This window comes from Haliotis asinina, chromosome 3 (genome assembly GCF_037392515.1).
Source record: "Haliotis asinina isolate JCU_RB_2024 chromosome 3, JCU_Hal_asi_v2, whole genome shotgun sequence".
In the NCBI taxonomy this organism is placed as follows: Eukaryota; Metazoa; Mollusca; class Gastropoda; order Lepetellida; family Haliotidae; genus Haliotis; species Haliotis asinina.
Window position 1 is genome coordinate 41826770 of NC_090282.1, and position 18026 is coordinate 41844795.

Genomic DNA, 18026 nt, shown 5'->3' on the forward strand with positions numbered 1-18026 from the left:
CAGATATTAAGACAGGTACCCAGTTCCAACTCATTACCTGTCCCAGCCCTATAATGAACCCCGTATGTCCTTCGCTGCTTTTGGTCAGCGCTCTGGATAGGTCACATGTTCGTCTTAAAACGGTTCCAGTCTTGTGATGGTGTTCAGGTAGGTGAATTTTAGTTTTACACCAAACTTAGCAATATTTCAACTATATGGCAGCAGTTACTAAATAATTGAGTCTGGACTAGACAATCCAGTGATCAACAGCAACATCGATCTGTGCAACTGGGACACAATGACATATGTGAACTAAGTCAGCAAATCTGAACTAGCTCAGCCAGGAGCCAGGTTGCATTTTTGTCTGTACAGCTTTAAGGTGCAGTCTTCATTTAAATGCCTGATGTTTGTGATGTTAATGTCAAGTCTTGTCTGGAAATTTAATCCACTTAAGTTATTATAGCACCTATTGAGTTTTGCAATTTGGAACTCTATCACTCTTCAACAGTTTACATACATTTGCAAAGTTATTACATTTCATTTGTAAAAGTGCTCAATGCACAGAAAACATGATATCATTTGTCCACTTTGAGTCAACTAATGTAGAACTAATGTAGAGTTCCATCAACTTCACTGATGAAGTTGCGAAGGTGTTTTCAAGTCATCCCATTAATCACTTTAATGGCCAACACTACACAGGATATCTACTATCAAGCACCATCTTTTGCAGCCATGAGAGATGATATGGGGATCAAACCTCTGTTTCAGGATAACACTTTAAGCATCATACCACTGAGGCAGTCCACAAAACTCTGATAAAAACAAGGCTGGGATTCAAGGTCCTGGCAAATATGGAACAGAAATTTGTAAAGTGAAATTGTACCAAGTAGAGACACATTTCACACTAGAATCACAGGAAATTTTCATTGATTGCTCAATTCAACACAGAACACAGGAATGGCCCTTTCATATCAAATTTAATCAGTTTTAATACAGATTTAAAATCAACAGATTTGAAGATTCATAACAAAACAGCACTGACTCTAGAAACCCCCCCCCCCCCCCCCAATAGGACCTATCTTCAGAGCATTTTGAGCCTCAGTGAGTCTTGACTTAAATATTGGACATCTTACCTAACAACATGCTCCTTCTGTAACAAAACAGCAAAATATACATATACCTGTTTTCACAAAAAATAATGATTAAAAATGCCTTCTTTCAATAACATTACATGACACAAATATTCTTAACTTTGAACCGGGAGAGATAGTGATGACACTTTGTCCATAAGTGAGGTTCAATGAAAAGGCAAGTGAACCTTGAATGAATAAACTGTTCACTCCTCAAAATCAGATAACTTCATCATTACATATGTCTTACACCATGTGTAATATCAGGACACCATAGACTTCACACTTTGAATGTGGGAAGCTGAACCCGTGTGACCATCTTATCAGTGAAATAAGCCAACACTTTGACCTCTAGGCTACACACAGCCACTGCACAACAGAGAGCGTACATCCTCAGAATTCTACAGTATACATGCAAATGAGGTTACGTATTGGTTACATTTCTTGAAACAACGATTTGTCAATTTTGCATTTCCATGTGGATGCATGTGTATGATAAACTGAAAAGCACAACAACATTTAAAATAATAACATAAAATATTCATCACTCTCTGGAATTATACCATAAATGTTCAAACTCAAAGAAGTAACAAACAAAATACTTGTAAAAGTGTTCTCTGCTGAACGTACATTTAGTACCTTTGTTCATACAGGTAACTACATAATATGTATAGTGACCAAAATTCATGAACTGGTTCACCTTACTACCATTTACCAGTGAAATCCTATACAGTTAAGGCACTTTCATAAACCTGAAACAAGGCATCCTGACATACAAGCAGTAATTCCAAAGGCTGTGCTTGTTTTATCAAAATGTTCATTGTCATGGAAACATGGGATGATAATTGAAATTTAATGGTAAGAGGCGTGGTCGCTGTTTCACAAGGCATCCCATTTCACTCAGTAAATCTACCAGCCACCAAATGACGACTCACTGCAATAACATAACAGGACATATGTATACCTACTTACTATTTAGAAAGCTGGTTTTCTCTAATGTCCAGTCACATTTCCGAGTTAAGATTTCACGGGTGTAGCTACATCTAGTGTCCAGTTACATCTAAGTCATTACCGCTTATCTAGTTCACTATATCTCAATCATTAACACTGAGAAAACCAACAGCAAGTTTCACTTTGGAATTTTCATATGATTTTTGTTGTCTAATGCTGCAGTCTGCATTATTCAAGTTGTTTGACAACAGGCTTGTATAGTCTGGTTCATAATTATTGAGAATTTTTCTTCTTACTTTGAGCTATCCTAACACCTCAACTGATTCACTGATACTTAAAACTAAGTAATGGTATAAGGGAGGTAACTCATCTTGGCCTACTGAGTATAGTACAATTAGAGTTACCTCCCCTGAATTTGTAGCAGACGTCATTTTCCTCAGCACTGTCAACAATGTCTGCTGAAGATAAAAGAAGGTTGATTTTTGAGTTGTGTAATCAAGGAATTGATGATGTAAATACACTGGCAGAGAGAACAGGAACTCCTCTTTCTACTGTGTATAGGATTAGGAAGAATTTTAAAGAGGGAAAGGATTTTGGGCATCAGAAAGGAGCAGGGAGACCCAGAAAATTGGACTTCTCAGATCGCGTCCGGCTGGGAATTTTAGCGTCTAAAAAGCAAAGGGCAAGCATCTCCAACATCAGGTATGAAATGATAGAAAGGGGATCAACAGTTGTATCAAAATCTACAGTTAGAAGAAATTTGATTGATCTTGGATGGGAGAAAAAGACTGGAATTCTTTCTCCTCTCATGAAACAAGAACATAAAGACAGGCGTGTTGAGTGGTGTTTGGCACATGAAAACTTTGACTGGGAAAATGTGATTTTTACTGATGAAAGCTCAATATGGGTATATCCCAATAATGTGAAAATATTGACAAAGTCTGCGTCAGCACCGTTGTATCGACGACCTAAATACAGCCCAAAGTTTCATGTATGGGGAGGGATATCCTTATTAGGAACGACCCCGCTGTGTGTGTTTGAGGGAAATCTGACAAGTCAACGCTACACTAACATATTAGATAATTTTCTCCTTCCAAGTGCACATGTGTTTTATGGAAATGACTGGATTTTGCAGCAAGATAATGATCCTAAACACACCGCAAAACATGCCAAGCAGTGGTTTCAGGAGAAAAATGTGACTGCATTACCATTTCCTGCATATAGTCCTGACTTAAATCCCATTGAGAACATTTGGGGGATGATGAAGGAATGTGTGAATCAAAAGGGGTTGACAAAAATTGAAGACATGAAGAGAGAAGTGGTCCGATACTGGGACAGCATAACTCACGAGACACTAACCTCTCTGATAGGAAGTATGCCTACCCGTCTTAGACTGTGCCGTGAAGCTCAAGGAGACTTGATAAAATATTAAATTGTTACCTACACAACATGAAAAGGTCAGTTCACTTTCACAATACATTCAATTTTATCTGATTTGTTCTCGTTTAATAATATGAAATGCTTTAGCTATTCTCAATAATTTTGAACCATACTGTATATAATTTATTTTTCCGCTATATTTTCTTGTGTTTTACATCTAGCAAAGGTTGTTTTGGATTGTCTCTTACCAAGATTTCACCTAGGCATAACCACCTACATCTTATCATGACCTTACACATGACTATCGGTATGCAGAGTGAGTGAGTTGGGTTTATGTTACTTTTAGCAATAATACATGAAAATCACCACTGGGGACACCAGAAATACGCTAAAATCCTAAAACAGTCAGATGCCATAAATGTGCTGGACCAAGACAGTGAAACGGAGGTACTAATGCTGAAGTGCTTTCCCAGTTGTGTGCAACATCACAAATCATGCTGTAGTTAATATACTTGCTTCAGTCCTTAAGGAACACTGGATGGATATTTGCATCACAGAGTCCTTTGAAGCAGACTCATGTTGTGGAGGCAATTGGATTAGTGTTTTTAATAACGCTCACATAATTTACTGGATGATCATGGATGTGACTGGGATTGTTGGCCAAATGTAGGTCGTCCTACACCGGAGTGGGAGTGAGCAGTCATATTGGTAGCAGAACCGGGATCATATTTGAGTGAAAGCAAGTTGGTATACATGATCAGTGGTCCCTTGATCAACAGACACATGATCAGTGGTTCGATAATCAGTGAATCCATGATCACTGAATCCAAGATCATTGACCCATTAAGCAGTGAATGCATGATCAATGGACCATTAATCAATGAATGCATGATCAATGGACCATTAATCAATGGACCATTAATCAATGGATGCATGATCATTGGACCATTAATCAATAGATCTATACTAGATACTCCTATTAAACCTAATATAAATAGTCAGTCAGTAGTACCTTATTTTCCCCATCGGAAAGAAACTGGAATCATGGTTACGCTCTACACACAGCACTGATTTCTCTTATGGCATCAGAAATGTTCAAACAATCTACTGAATTAGGCTCTATCATGTCATACTTTACAGATGTGACCAGCATGTCATTTTTAGAATCAAGTATCCACAGACTAGAAAACCTGCAAACCAAAACATGTAATGGGTCCAGCCTAGCTTTTCTGATGGTCCCTGAAACAGCAAACCTTGCCCTCTTTTCAGTCCCTCTTCTGTCGACCCTTGAAGTTGTCCATGGTGTGGTTGATGCCTAAGAAATCATTTAGTAGCATCGCACATTTGACTGGTAGGATTCTGAAAACAAGCAAGACATACTCAAAAAGCGACACGAAAGAATATTCCAGTATGACTACATTCTGTAAGCAAACTCTACCTTGCTGCAAGAGCCGTAACATTGTGAAGGTGACTTGACTGTGTGGGCATTTAACATTACACAGCAAGTGAGGGTCACAGATCAGTTGCTTGGTTGCTTGGTTTGTGTGTTGTTTATTGCTGCACTCAGCAGTATCCCAGCTATAAGGAGGCAGTCTGTAAATAATCAAGTCTGCACCAGCAATCCAATGATCCACAGCATGAGCACTGACCTATGCAACTTGGATATGATGAATTATGTCAATCAAGTCAGTGACTCTGACTACCTGATCCTGTTAGTCGCCTCTTACGACAAGCATGGTACCAAAGACCGTTTCCAACTAGGATCTTCAGGGTTTTAATCCTTGAATATCAGAAGATTTGTATCACTTCGTATCAACCCCCTTGGGTTTGGGTGACAAGTATATTTAAATATTCTACTATGCACTTGAAAGAAAATGACATATGATACTAGTTAATAACTATTCTGATACCGGAAATATGACATGGCAACAAATGTTACAACAAAGTTGCTGGTACAACAAAGTTTTTGACAAGCAATTTCCAAACCAGTGTCATGTATCATGTACCTCACTGGTCAGCAGTAATATTTTCATCTACAGGACTTTTGGGACAATTGGGTATCCTTGATTGTTCGCATGTGATACCGAATGTATTACATGCAATCCCCTTGTGGAAATAATGTGGGTAGCCCATTTTTGGTGTCCCTTGCCATGATATTGCTGGAATAATGATGAGTGGCTTACAACTAAACTCAAACTCACTCACAAAAACTTATTACTGATACAATGGACAACCTCTTACCCTTTCAAAGCTGCAGCAAGAGCAACAGCAGGTGGTAGCATGACAGCATGACTGTTGGTCAACACACCATTGATGATGGAGTCGGCTACATAGTCTGGATCCAGGATAGGGAGCAGCAGAGGAAATCTGAAGCAAAAATTGTTTTAAAACTGTAAATTCATACAAGACAGAGGACACATGCTCTGTTTTGGTACAGATGCTGGGCCAGTTACAATTACCTTAGTGCTACAATCACTTTTTGAACAGGACGCTTGAGTTACAAGTCGATGTGGGCACCTGACAGTAATATTTGCCAAGACAGGGTATGCAGGGCTTCCTGGATATGTCAGTATGGGCTGAGCAGGACTAACCCTTGTTGCCAGTTTGAAGCTGGCTTTGAGCTACTGAATCTGCTTAACAGCACTTAACCAAAAGACCATGGGCACTCCCTCCAATAAGTAGTATTTTCTTAAACAGCCATCTGCAAATGGTTTGTGAGCATGTGCTACATGCACTATTCTCTGCAAAACCTGAAATTCAACAATAATTGCAAATGTTTACCTTGGCTAATTTTTTGTAAAGATATTGCTAACTTTAACCATAAGTCGCAATTTATCTTAAATCTCGTTAATCCAACCTCTGTTTAGCTGACAGTTGGCTTTATCTGATGCTTTTGTTGGAAACAAATTGAATAAATGTATCTAGTCTTATTTATTTAGCCTGACATCCTTGTTAATCCGAAATTTGCTGAGTAACGGACAATGTTGGATTAACGAGTTGTACATGTATGTTTGGTCATCACAAATGCCACTCCCCCAGATTGTGTAGGGGTGTTTGAGTGGAAAGAGGTGCCTAATCATAATGACTGGAAAAGTACTATTGAACAGAAAAGGCAAAAGATTGAGATGAAGGTTTACAAACCACCCCAAGCTTACATAACTAACACTAAGTATCAAAGACGCATGTGATATCAGTTAAGTGATAGACAAAGTGCCAATTAGCACTGCATAGCTTTGTCCAGCTTTCCAAGGCAAGGGAGGTAACTGCCTTATTCTACTCTAGTTCTTTGACATTCTATACTTGGTTAACTCCCTTGCTTCAGGAGGATGACCTTTGTCCACTGACTGTACTTTAGCCCAGACCATCAGTTTTCCTTAACATTTGACGACAGCACAGCTGCCTGCTATTTCTTGTCTCTTGATACGAGACAAATACAGCTGGTTATCTTTATTCCTGCATTTAATCTAGGCCCATCATCAGGTTGAACCATACAGTGAGGCTTAACTGTTAACTCTGCCTATGACGTCACAGTGCTGTGACAGCATTATACAAGTGGAAGTGAATGGCTATAGCTAGGAGGGCTAATAGAATTAACTTAGGATTAACTTACAAATGTACAGATCTTTATTATACAAAAGTGTTGATTGATGTAGATATGTGCAGAGACTTTTTCATAAATGTATAGAATGTTGTTTACACATGGGTGCCCTCATCAGTTTTTACAATGAGGACATGGGTATGTTTGCATAGCAGAGTGGTTGAAAGTCTATGACTTTTTGGTGATGAATCAGGCACTAGGAAGGGAAACCCCTCGATCTCCGTTGATCTCTTCTCATGCTGATTGACTCACGAAGTATTCTTCAACCTCTTCAGGGCTAGAACAAGCCCAGAAATGTCATGAGAAATAAATTCAAGAAGTTGTTTTCCATAAGATTTGTCCTATATTACTACACCAACTTCTAAATGCCCCTGAAGAATCATGATATGATGTTGTTTTCTTACCACCTGGTAAAACTGTAATGAAAGTGTAACAAGTAAACAAGCAGAACCCTTCCATCCACTGCTTTTTTTCGGTCCTCAACATATGGCTTATCTAGTCAATGACAGTCAAATATGGTATGCTAGCACTGTACCTTGTCCTCACTCCCTCAAACATTCCTGTGTTGATGTAGAAGGGGCAGACAACTGTGGTGTGGACTCCAGTCTTTCCCATTGATGAGAATTCCATGCGGAGAGATTCATCAAAGCCAACAGCTGCAAACTTGCTGGCAGAGTAATCAGCCAAGCTGTTCACCCCACAAAGACCAGCGGCACTGGCAATGTTGACAATATGGCCATGGTTCCTCTCAAGCATCCCAGGAACAAAACACTTAACAGTCTAAAACAATAAGAAGGATATTTGCCTCAGAAGCAACCTCACTGCCAGCACATTCAGGTGGTGTTGTAATGTAATTTTGCTATGCATTCAAAATGCGAGTGATAGAAATGGACTAATCTCCCTGGGTCCTGACAGACAAAAAGAGGATGTAAAGGTTTTCTGAAAAGTGTATTTTGCTCACTAAGTTAAATAATAACAGATTTAACTCTGCTACCAACCAAATTATCCATAATTGGCCACTGAATTCGAAAATCTGGTACTGTCACTACTCCCTTACTTCATCAAACAGAGAAGTGATAACAAAATACTCTACTGGGTGTCAGAAAACAGTATTATCAAGTACACCAACTCCAGAAACACCTTGCAAGGATACTGAGTAAGTAGACCAAATGGACTGTCCCAAACAACTAGTCATGCAGTCTGTTATTGATTACAGAATCTCACCATAGGGACAATATGACTTCACTCCTGATATATGTTGTTAATCAATCAAATTAACCAGTAGATTAATACTGAGTGAGTGAGTGAGTGAGTGAGTGAGTGAGCATGATTTTACATCAACTTCAGCAATATTCCAGCAATATCACAGCAGGAAACATCAGCAATGGGCTTCACACATTGTACCCATGTGGGAAATCAAACCCAGGTCTTTGGCGTGATGGGTGAATGCTTTAACCACCAGGCTACCCCACTGCCCTAAGTTAATACTAACAAAATAAATATCTCAGAGGTGAATATCCCAACACTCGCCAATCTCATCTTGCTGCTTACCCAGAAGTGGGCCATAATGTTGACATCCATCGTCTTCTGAATCAACTCATCTTTACATTCCAGGAACTTCTTCCCAGTTACGATTCCAGCATTGTTCACGAGAATGTCAACTTCACCAACATCTCTCTTTACCTACAGAAACAAAAATACCTTCCTGCATCAGTAACTCTGAAGCCTGATATCAATGGTGTTTAAAAACAATGACACAAGCAGGTGTAAATATAAGACTGTAAAGACAGTTGTAAGTCTAAGAGTGAGTGAGTGAGTTGAGTTTTACGTTGCACTCAGCAATATTCCAGCTATGAAAATAATCAAGTCTAGACCCGAACCTGTTAGTCGCCTCTTACGAAAAAGCAGAGTCGCCTTTTATAGCAAGCATGGGTCGCTGAAGGCCTATTCTACCCCAGACCTTCACGGGTCTGTAAGTCTAAGATAAGTCATGGGAGTTACAGTCACCTCAGTGCTAAGGTTCTATTGTACAATGGCACCAAGTTGTTCTTGTTATGAGTAGAATATATTATTGGCTATTCCTTAAGGATAGGGGTAACAGTCATCAAAGGTCGTGACAATCCACTGTGTGGGTTGAGTGAGTGAGTTAATGAGCTTAGTCTTATGTCGCACTCAGCAATAGCGCAGCTATATGACATCTGTCCAGACAATCAAGAGATAAAATACATGAACACTGATCTATATAAACTGGGATACGATAGTATGTGGCAACCAAATCAGCAAGTCTGACCACCCGATCCTGTTAGTCGCCTCTCACAACTAGTTTGGGTTACTGAAGTGACAAGTGGTGTAGAGTCCTTAGGCATGCCAGAGGCCTGAACTGTTTTGAGGAATGTTTGCCCTGATCATGTTTCTAGATTCGTCTGTACCACAATCATACTCCCATGTGAAGCTGACCCGCTGTGTTACTTATGGGATCTGGTGGTCGGGCTCGCTGACTTGGTTAACACACGTCATCGGTTCTCCATACTCCCATGTGAAGCTGACCCGCTGTGTTACTTATGGGATCTGATGGTCAGGCTCGCTGACTTGGTTGACACACGTCATCGGTTCTCCATACTCCCATGTGAAGCTGACCCGCTGTGTTACTTATGGGATCTGATGGTCAGGTTCGCTGACTTGGTTGACACACGTCATCGGTTCTCCATACTCCCATGTGAAGCTGACCCGCTGTGTTACTTATGGGATCTGATGGTCAGGCTCGCTGACTTGGTTAACACACGTCATCGGTTCTCCATACTCCCATGTGAAGCTGACCCGTTGTGTTACTTATGGGATCTGATGGTCAGGCTCGCTGACTTGGTTAACACACGTCATCGGTTCTCCATACTCCCATGTGAAGCTGACCCGCTGTGTTACTTATGGGATCTGATGGTCAGGCTAGCTGACTTGGTTAACACACGTCCTCGGTTCTCCATACTCCCATGTGAAGCTGACCCGCTGTGTTACTTATGGGATCTGGTGGTCAGGCTCGCTGACTTGGTTAACACACGTCATCGGTTCTCCATACTCCCATGTGAAGCTGACCCGCTGTGTTACTTATGGGATCTGGTGGTCGGGCTCGCTGACTTGGTTAACACACGTCATCGGTTCTCCATACTCCCATGTGAAGCTGACCCGCTGTGTTACTTATGGGATCTGATGGTCAGGCTCGCTGACTTGGTTAACACACGTCATCGGTTCTCCATACTCCCATGTGAAGCTGACCCGCTGTGTTACTTATGGGATCTGATGGTCAGGCTCGCTGACTTGGTTAACACACGTCATCGGTTCTCCATACTCCCATGTGAAGCTGACCCGCTGTGTTACTTATGGGATCTGATGGTCAGACTCGCTGACTTGGTTAACACACGTCATGGGTTCTCCATACTCCCATGTTAAGCTGACCCACTCTGCTATTATTACAACACTGGTAAATAGCCAAATGGTTAAAATCTAATGAGCGAGTGAGTGAATTTAGTTTTACGCCATTTTTAGCATTTTTCAAGCAATCACATGGGACACCAGAAATGGGCTCCACATCTTTAAACTCGAATGGTTTATCAAAGGACACATTTTTGAGAAAGGAAGCCTCTCTTTAACATGTTACATTTGAACAGGTCATTTCTTGGAAAGAAAGCCTCCCTTTAAAATGTTAAATGGTTCTTTCAACCATAATGATGCTGGCATAATCTTCAATTCAAAGCTGACAGAGTGAATAAACAATACTTAATTGATGAACAATCTAGACGATAAAACGATCTCATGATAGTCATACAATAAGGCTGTGACTTGTCAATTTCCCATTCTAAAAGTGAGCAAGCTGTGACTGTGAGTGGAATGACATCAATAACTGACACATACATTTGCACATATATTCTGAATGAATTGAAATGAATGTGAAGTTCCTACCTGTTCAGCTGTATCGTAGATTTGATCTTTTTTGGACAAATCAACGGTGTATGACACAGGTACAGAGCCTAGTTTGCGTAACATTTCAGCTGTCTCTGCCATCCCCTGAGCATTGATATCCCATAATATTAGCCGGCACCCTCGGCGTGCAAATCTGATGCATAGCAGTCTGCCCAAACCACTTCCTGAAAATGACACAGATGATCATGTATGAGAATGGAACGAACAGTCTCCTGGACAGTGACAATAAACTGACTTTCACATGTATAATGACTATAAGTCTGCACTGCCTGACTACTACGTTCCCTGCAACTAAGGACTTTCGGAAGTTTCATCTGCATTTCAGTTTTATGATTCATTTATACAGATATATTATAAACAGGATCATTTTGAAGACTGTCCTGACTACATATTGCAAAGTAGGTGAATGATAAATCCACCATGCAACATCAGCTTTTCTTTTAAAGATGGAACCAAAGACTGACCAAATGAAAACAAATGATATTAACATTTACACCAAAATTTAAATTCACTTCATAAGCAAAGTTGATATAATTTCCAATCCTATAGATCACCATGATCAAAACTAAGTTGAAAATGTAAAGCGTGTTTAATTGGCTGTTACTGAATGCCACACTCTGCAATATATTTCAGCTATATTAATATATGGCAGCGTTCTGTAAATACTCAAGTATGGACCAGACAATCCCCTGATCATCATGATGCGCTTCAGCCTAATATATATTGTAACTGAGATACAACACGTGTGAAAACACAAAATACAATCTGACATATATGAACTATTACAAAGAAAACATGCTGAAACAAAAAACAAGAATGATCTGGTAAAACCTATACAAACACGCATTCAGTTAATTCTCATTAATGTGAAATGTGAAAACTTTACCAAACACTAACCCAAGCTGAAGCAAAAAAGCCTTGATATAATGCCCCGACACCAAGCACACATTACAACAGGGATGTAAGTTAGTGAGTTAGGCGTATGTATAATTAGTTGTACAAAGAGTTTCAGTGACGTGCTAGTAGTGCTACAGACTAATACAGTGTAGAGAACTCGCTAAGGGTCATGATATGTCACCTGCACCGGTGACCAGCACCGTCTCGCCGGCCACATCCTTGCTTCTGTAACTTGCTGGTATCAATGTCACCACAATAGCTCGCAGCCAGAAGAAGGCCACTTGGAAGAGGACGACAAATGTCTCAAGAATTACATTCATCTTGCTTGCACTCACACGCTGTCAACCAATGCCACTCGAAATCTGTGCTTGGACTTTGCTATCGCTTTCGAAAGGGGCAGATAACTCTGTTCGACTGAAACTCTAAACCGTACACTCTCTGGCGCGGACGTAAGATTTACGTCCAGAGAACATGACGACATACCATGAGAAACTGATATATTGTTTCGACTGTGTTCAATGCATATTTCTTAAAAATAGGCTACTGGTATCGAAACTCAGAGAAAATGACAGAATGAATTAATGGGATTTTTTTAAGACTTGGGACTGTAACTAAAAAAAGAAAGCTTTTTCTCCTTTCTCTTTTAGATCGCATTCATACCCAACTGCAATTTGTTTCGTGTGGACAAGCTATGTAATGATTATTGTATCTATATATGCCGAAATGTAAATACTGGATCAGGTTGATGTCTTGTTTTCGGTAGTAGTTGTTATTTGGGGTATGTCATTGGGTAAAGGTTTGCATCAAGATTTGTCAGTATCGAGATTTTTGGTCTGAGGGTTCGAACCACAGAGACCCGTGAATATCCGGGTTAGAACTGGTCTTCATGCTTGTCGTAAAAGGCAGTTAACGGGATCGGGTGATCAGGCTCTTCGGTTCCCCTTTGCGCAGATCTGTGCTCAACAACATACCAACCGGCCAGTCGAACCCCTAGGCTTCCCTTGATTGGTTAGTATCGTCATACAAGTCTTTGTTGGTTTCTCCGAAGTGGAACATATCTTGCAAAATATTTGGGTTTTTCTCAATCAAAAATGGACTTAAATGAATATCAAATTAGAAAAATGCAATAATATTCGAAACAGGCTTACGATAAATCCATTCGTTTCGGGATTTTGCTTTGAGTGTATTTTGTGCTTTAACTACGTACCAATATTGGTATTTGGTATGTGCGATAGTAACAACTTATAGACGGTCATATTGCACGGGCTGTAATAATTAAACCCTTTTTATATCACCAGAAGGGCTGACACGGCTTAAACAATGCACTTGAACGAGGTATAAGAAATTAGAGTTAACTCCCACAGGGCGTTGCCTGCTCGACTAGCATACCCGTGAGTTATTTTTTACGCCGCTTTTAGCAATATTCCAGCAATATCATGGCGAACAACAGAAATGGGCTTCACACCTTGCACACGTGGGGAATCGAACTCTGGTTTACGGTGTGAGAGCGAACAATTTAAACGTTTTAACCACTAGACTACCCACCGCCCCTGCTCGGATGAGACACACCTGCTCATAAAACACAGGCGAACAGAGAATAGTTTAAATATGGTACATGTATCTACATGTTGGTATTGTCAACGGCCCGTTATTCAAAATGTTTAATGTGAACGTTTATGTAGGGAAAGTCAGTATCGATAGCTTTGTAAGTTTCATCTACAATGGCACCTCTAATGCTGTTGCATGTTAACCCTCTCCATTTACATCCACAGGGCCTCCTCTAAGCAACGTGGTAACATATATCAACACAAAACGTATGATCTATCACTTGCAGGGTTGACCTTTTACAAAATGGATTTTGATACTATTTTCCCCCTTGTGATTAGTTAGGTATTAGTGATGCCCGTTTCAAACAAGCTGACAGGCATTAAAAATAAGGCAACCTGACTCTTATAGCACAAGAGTGAATACTGAAGTCCAAAAATGTCTGCTGTGCGATAATGATAGATTAATATAGTGAGTGAGTTTAGTTTTTCTCCGCACTCCGCAATATTCCAGCTGTATTGGTGCGGTCTGTAAATAATCGAGTCTGGAACAGAAAATCCAGTGATCAAGAGTATGAGCATGGATTTGCGCGACTGGAAACTGATGACGTGTCAACAAAGTCGGCTAGTCTGCCTCCTATCCTGTTGGCGGCCTCTTATAACAATCATAGTCGCCTATTATGGGAAGCATGGGTTGCAGAAGACCTATTCTACCAGATCAATATATTAACATTCCTGTACTCACTGTACTCATAATTTGTGTGAAAATGCTGTCCACTAGTCCAGGACAAGTATGGAATAATATTCTCCCTATTCCATCAAACCTTGTGTGTTGAAGTTTTCCATTTAGGGTGAATACTGAAGAGATGTTTTACCTATCTGGGTAAATTTTCAGTACCTGTTAATCCCCACCAGGGGTAATCATTGGGTGATTCCCTCAAGCACCTACTCTTGATGAAGCTCAGGTATTGACATCATACATGTAGGTTTCTTCTGGGATAATAGACAATCCCCCACTGAGATTTGTTCTCAGGGAATACATGTCTCAATACCCTCCTAACTAATGGAACAAACTTGGGTAAAGCTGTCCTACCATGGTCATGAATTCATTGAGAAACAAAAGGTAACGGTCACTGGTTAGCAATGGTTTATGTGAGACTTCCTTCATTTTCATGCACCCAAATACAAAGTTAACAGGAACAACAAACTGAGGATAATGTATATACATCATAGAAGACAATAGGTTGTCTGACAGACCTGAATACATAACACAGTACCCTCAGACACTATCTTCAGTAAAACTTATATTCAACAATCTTCAAAGTACACTCAACCGCAATATTCACTAAGTCATTGTAAATGCTGAAAAGTGTTTCCAGTTCTTACACAATGTCATAGTAAATGAAACATACGGATTCTTGTTTTCTCTAATCATGTGATATTCATAAGGTCATAGGTCTAAGAATAACACAAGTGTTAACAAACAAGGATAATCTGGTAAAACTAAGCAGTGTCATTCATCTACAATAAATTAATATAATGTACATAGACTCAAAATAAATGTTGAAATTAAAAGAAAATGCTGGAGATATTTCAGGTACACGACAAATGTACAGTGCTAATAAAGAGAGTCTCTTTCACATCATGAGTCGGTTTGAATACAGTAAACGATGCATGGCCTCATGCCAGAAACTTAGCATTACGCTAGTGAAAGCTGAAGTTATAACTTACAAGTTATTATCATCAAGGCAGTAAGTTTGCTTTGTGGAAATGAGCCCAGAACTCAGGTCAATTGGCATTTTCATACAAATGTTCAAATGTTCAAATTGAGATTGTGTAAGTTGACAATACTCCAGCATATTTACTGAAACAAAAAAAATATATGATCATATTGCATGCAAATCAGTGAGTACTAGTATGGCATATAAGTGTGTATGTAGCAGAAGTTTTGTGTAGAAAATTACAGTTCCATTTAACAGAATGAATGTTTGTCACACTCATCCACACACCAAACCTGATAAACATTTGATAACTGAATGAAAGGTGAAGTTATTTGTGTGTCCTAATTTTGTTCAGAGAACTACCTCCTGATTGAAAGAATTAAAAACAGCTAAAACTATTGTATTTAGAGCAAAGTCAGTAAAATGAAACACAACATCAGTTCTGTTCTGTCAAAACCATACATCAGTTTTTACTGAACCATAAAGACTAGAAACAGCAAGGTTTAAGCAACCTTTCTATTTTGCACCAGGGAGCTAACTCTAAACACACATCAGTTCAAGTTCCTCAACTTGTCCTCTGTTTATCTCAAGTAATAAATTATAACATTCCAACAAGTGCAACCATTTGAAACACTGAAACTATGAATATTCCAAACATGAAACTTATTATAAAAACATCAGAGAAAAATATTTTGTAATATAAATTGTTTGACAAACCTTCTCACGTTCTTTCAAAGTCACATTCATGATGGAGGTGCATGACTCTTGATATTTACATACAATACACTTGTTTTAAACTGAACAATCTCTACAACTGTTTCCTGCATTTTAATGTAGGCATTGCTTATCATGAAATTCTTCAAAGGCATTTAGAAGTTAGTGAGGTAATACAAGACGCTATTATGGATGACAACTCCTTTAATTAAAGAAGTTGTCATCCATAATAGCATCTTGTATTAATTGCTTATCATCTTCATTCATATTAATAAAGAGACATTGCAGCTATCATCAGTATCATATTACTGTCTAAGGAATCGCAGCAGACTGTTGGTGTCAACATTTGTGTTCTTATCTTAAGTTTTGAAGTCAGCATTTACATGTCAGCATGTGTTTACTTTCATAAAGCAGTTTTGACTGCACTTAATTTCACTTTGTGACACTCCACATTAAAGAGGAAGGACATACAATTACCATAGAATGTTGGGCTAGAGTTTTGAAAATAGACATGTTGCAATGTTTCGGGGACAGATGAAGTAGGCTATTTACACACAAGTAACTGTTTCCTCCAATTCTCTCAAGTGAACATCTCAACATTCAGAACAAATTCCATGAGAGATACCTATTGTGTTCCCAGTAACTTCAAGAGAATGACTTTATAGACATACAAGCTAAATATATGTTTTATTGCATGCTCATTAAATTCCAGTGCTTAGTTGGTTCAGTTCTCACAACTATATCACACAACAGTCATGATACATGATGTCAACCACAATATGTAGTGAAATATTAATTGTTACCATGGTTACAAGGTTCACAACATACTTAACTATGTATCCTGACATGAGTCACCTTCTGTATGAAATTGTGATGAGGTCAAGTACCTCATTCATGTAATTCAAATTGAAAATCATGTCTGAACTGCATAAAGCTAACTTTAGACATAAAAACATGAAGTAGAAGGAAACAAACAATAACCAACACTCATCACATAGTAACATTATGTTACATTATTGGTCAGCTAACTTGAAGAACCTGGACATACTTACTGAAGTGAAGCAAACACCGCTGAAAGTTGCTACCTTTGATTAAACCACTAGGGAAAGTTCTTGGAAGTGTCTTATTAGCAAAACTGATTAAACTGACCTAAGGCAATAATTTCCATTAAAAAAAAAAATTGTTCTTATTTTGATATCTTCATTGTAACACATTAAATGTTTATTAAAGTATGCCCTTGTGGCATATGCCATTTGATCACCCTAACAGAGTTTATTTAAATTACAACCTTGTAAGGATGATTCACCTACACAACACTCTTGCAAAATATTGTCAATTGATGAAGTTAGAGAAATATTTTTGTGCAATCAAGGCATAGCACACAATTTAATAAATAATCCCCAAGTACTCATGATACCCTACTTAATTTGTTGAATATTTGGTGTGTAATCCATTGTTCAAAGTCAAGACAACACCAGGCTTGAAAGGGTGATTGTGCAACACGATCAGGTGTCTATATTTGGTGTATGTCTGTAATCAGTAAAGAATGAAATAGTGAGTGAGCATGGTTTCATGCAGCATTTGGTAATATTACCAAAATTCCAGCAAATATCATGACAGACGGACACCACAAATGGGCTTCACACATTCTACCCATGTGGGGAATCGAACCATGGGCTTCCAAGTGAACAGCCACCACTTTAACCACAGGACTACCCCACTGCCCTCAATGAATGAAATGAGAGCCTGGTTATGTGTAATATTCAAGCCAATCTGATTTTACTGATGACTGGCCAATAATAATACTGATCTGCCAATACTGGTAAGCATGATGAGGTTTCTGCTATGCCAAAATATTACATAACCTCAAAATGTACATAGACATAACAGGTTGAAACTGGTTGTGGATAAAATGAGTTGCGAATAATAAAGTCATGAATGGTGAAAAAACACACAAGATATTGTGACTTGACAGCTGTTTGACAAAAGGGAGTGCTCGTCTGGACCGTCTGGAGTTCATGTCTTCAACATTGAGGTGGATGTCATGTTTCCATTGCATCTGTAGCAGCATTGATGTGGACATCCTGTCTTCACTGTACCTGCGACAGAAATGAGTGGTTGTCAAGTCTTCACTGTATCT

The 18026-nt window shown here is 39.1% G+C and overlaps 1 protein-coding gene across 1 annotated transcript; it reads right to left on the reverse strand.

Moving 5' to 3' along the window:
• Positions 1-943: 943 nt before the first annotated feature.
• On the reverse strand, positions 944-12315 carry LOC137278032 (epidermal retinol dehydrogenase 2-like). The gene is made up of 6 exons (XM_067810072.1): positions 12089-12315; positions 10990-11174; positions 8590-8721; positions 7574-7818; positions 5682-5807; positions 944-4799 (listed from the first exon to the last, which is right to left on the reverse strand). Exons 1-6 carry the CDS (start codon positions 12225-12227, stop codon positions 4706-4708), a joined length of 921 nt encoding a protein of 306 aa, XP_067666173.1. The 5' UTR covers positions 12228-12315; the 3' UTR covers positions 944-4705.
• Positions 12316-18026: the final 5711 nt, after the last annotated feature.

What these genes read in the sequence shown, in the direction of transcription:
- LOC137278032 (XM_067810072.1), bottom strand. Translation starts at nt 12,227, where the DNA reads ATGAATGTAATTCTTGAGACATTTGTCGTCCTCTTCCAAGTGGCCTTC. An exon ending in GGTGCTGGTCACCGGTGCAG is followed by an intron (nt 11,175 to 12,088) that starts GTGACATATCAT and finishes TGTCATTTTCAG; the next exon opens with GAAGTGGTTTGGGCAGACTG. An exon ending in TTTGAGGGAGTGAGGACAAG is followed by an intron (nt 5,808 to 7,573) that starts GTACAGTGCTAG and finishes TTTTTGCTTCAG; the next exon opens with ATTTCCTCTGCTGCTCCCTA.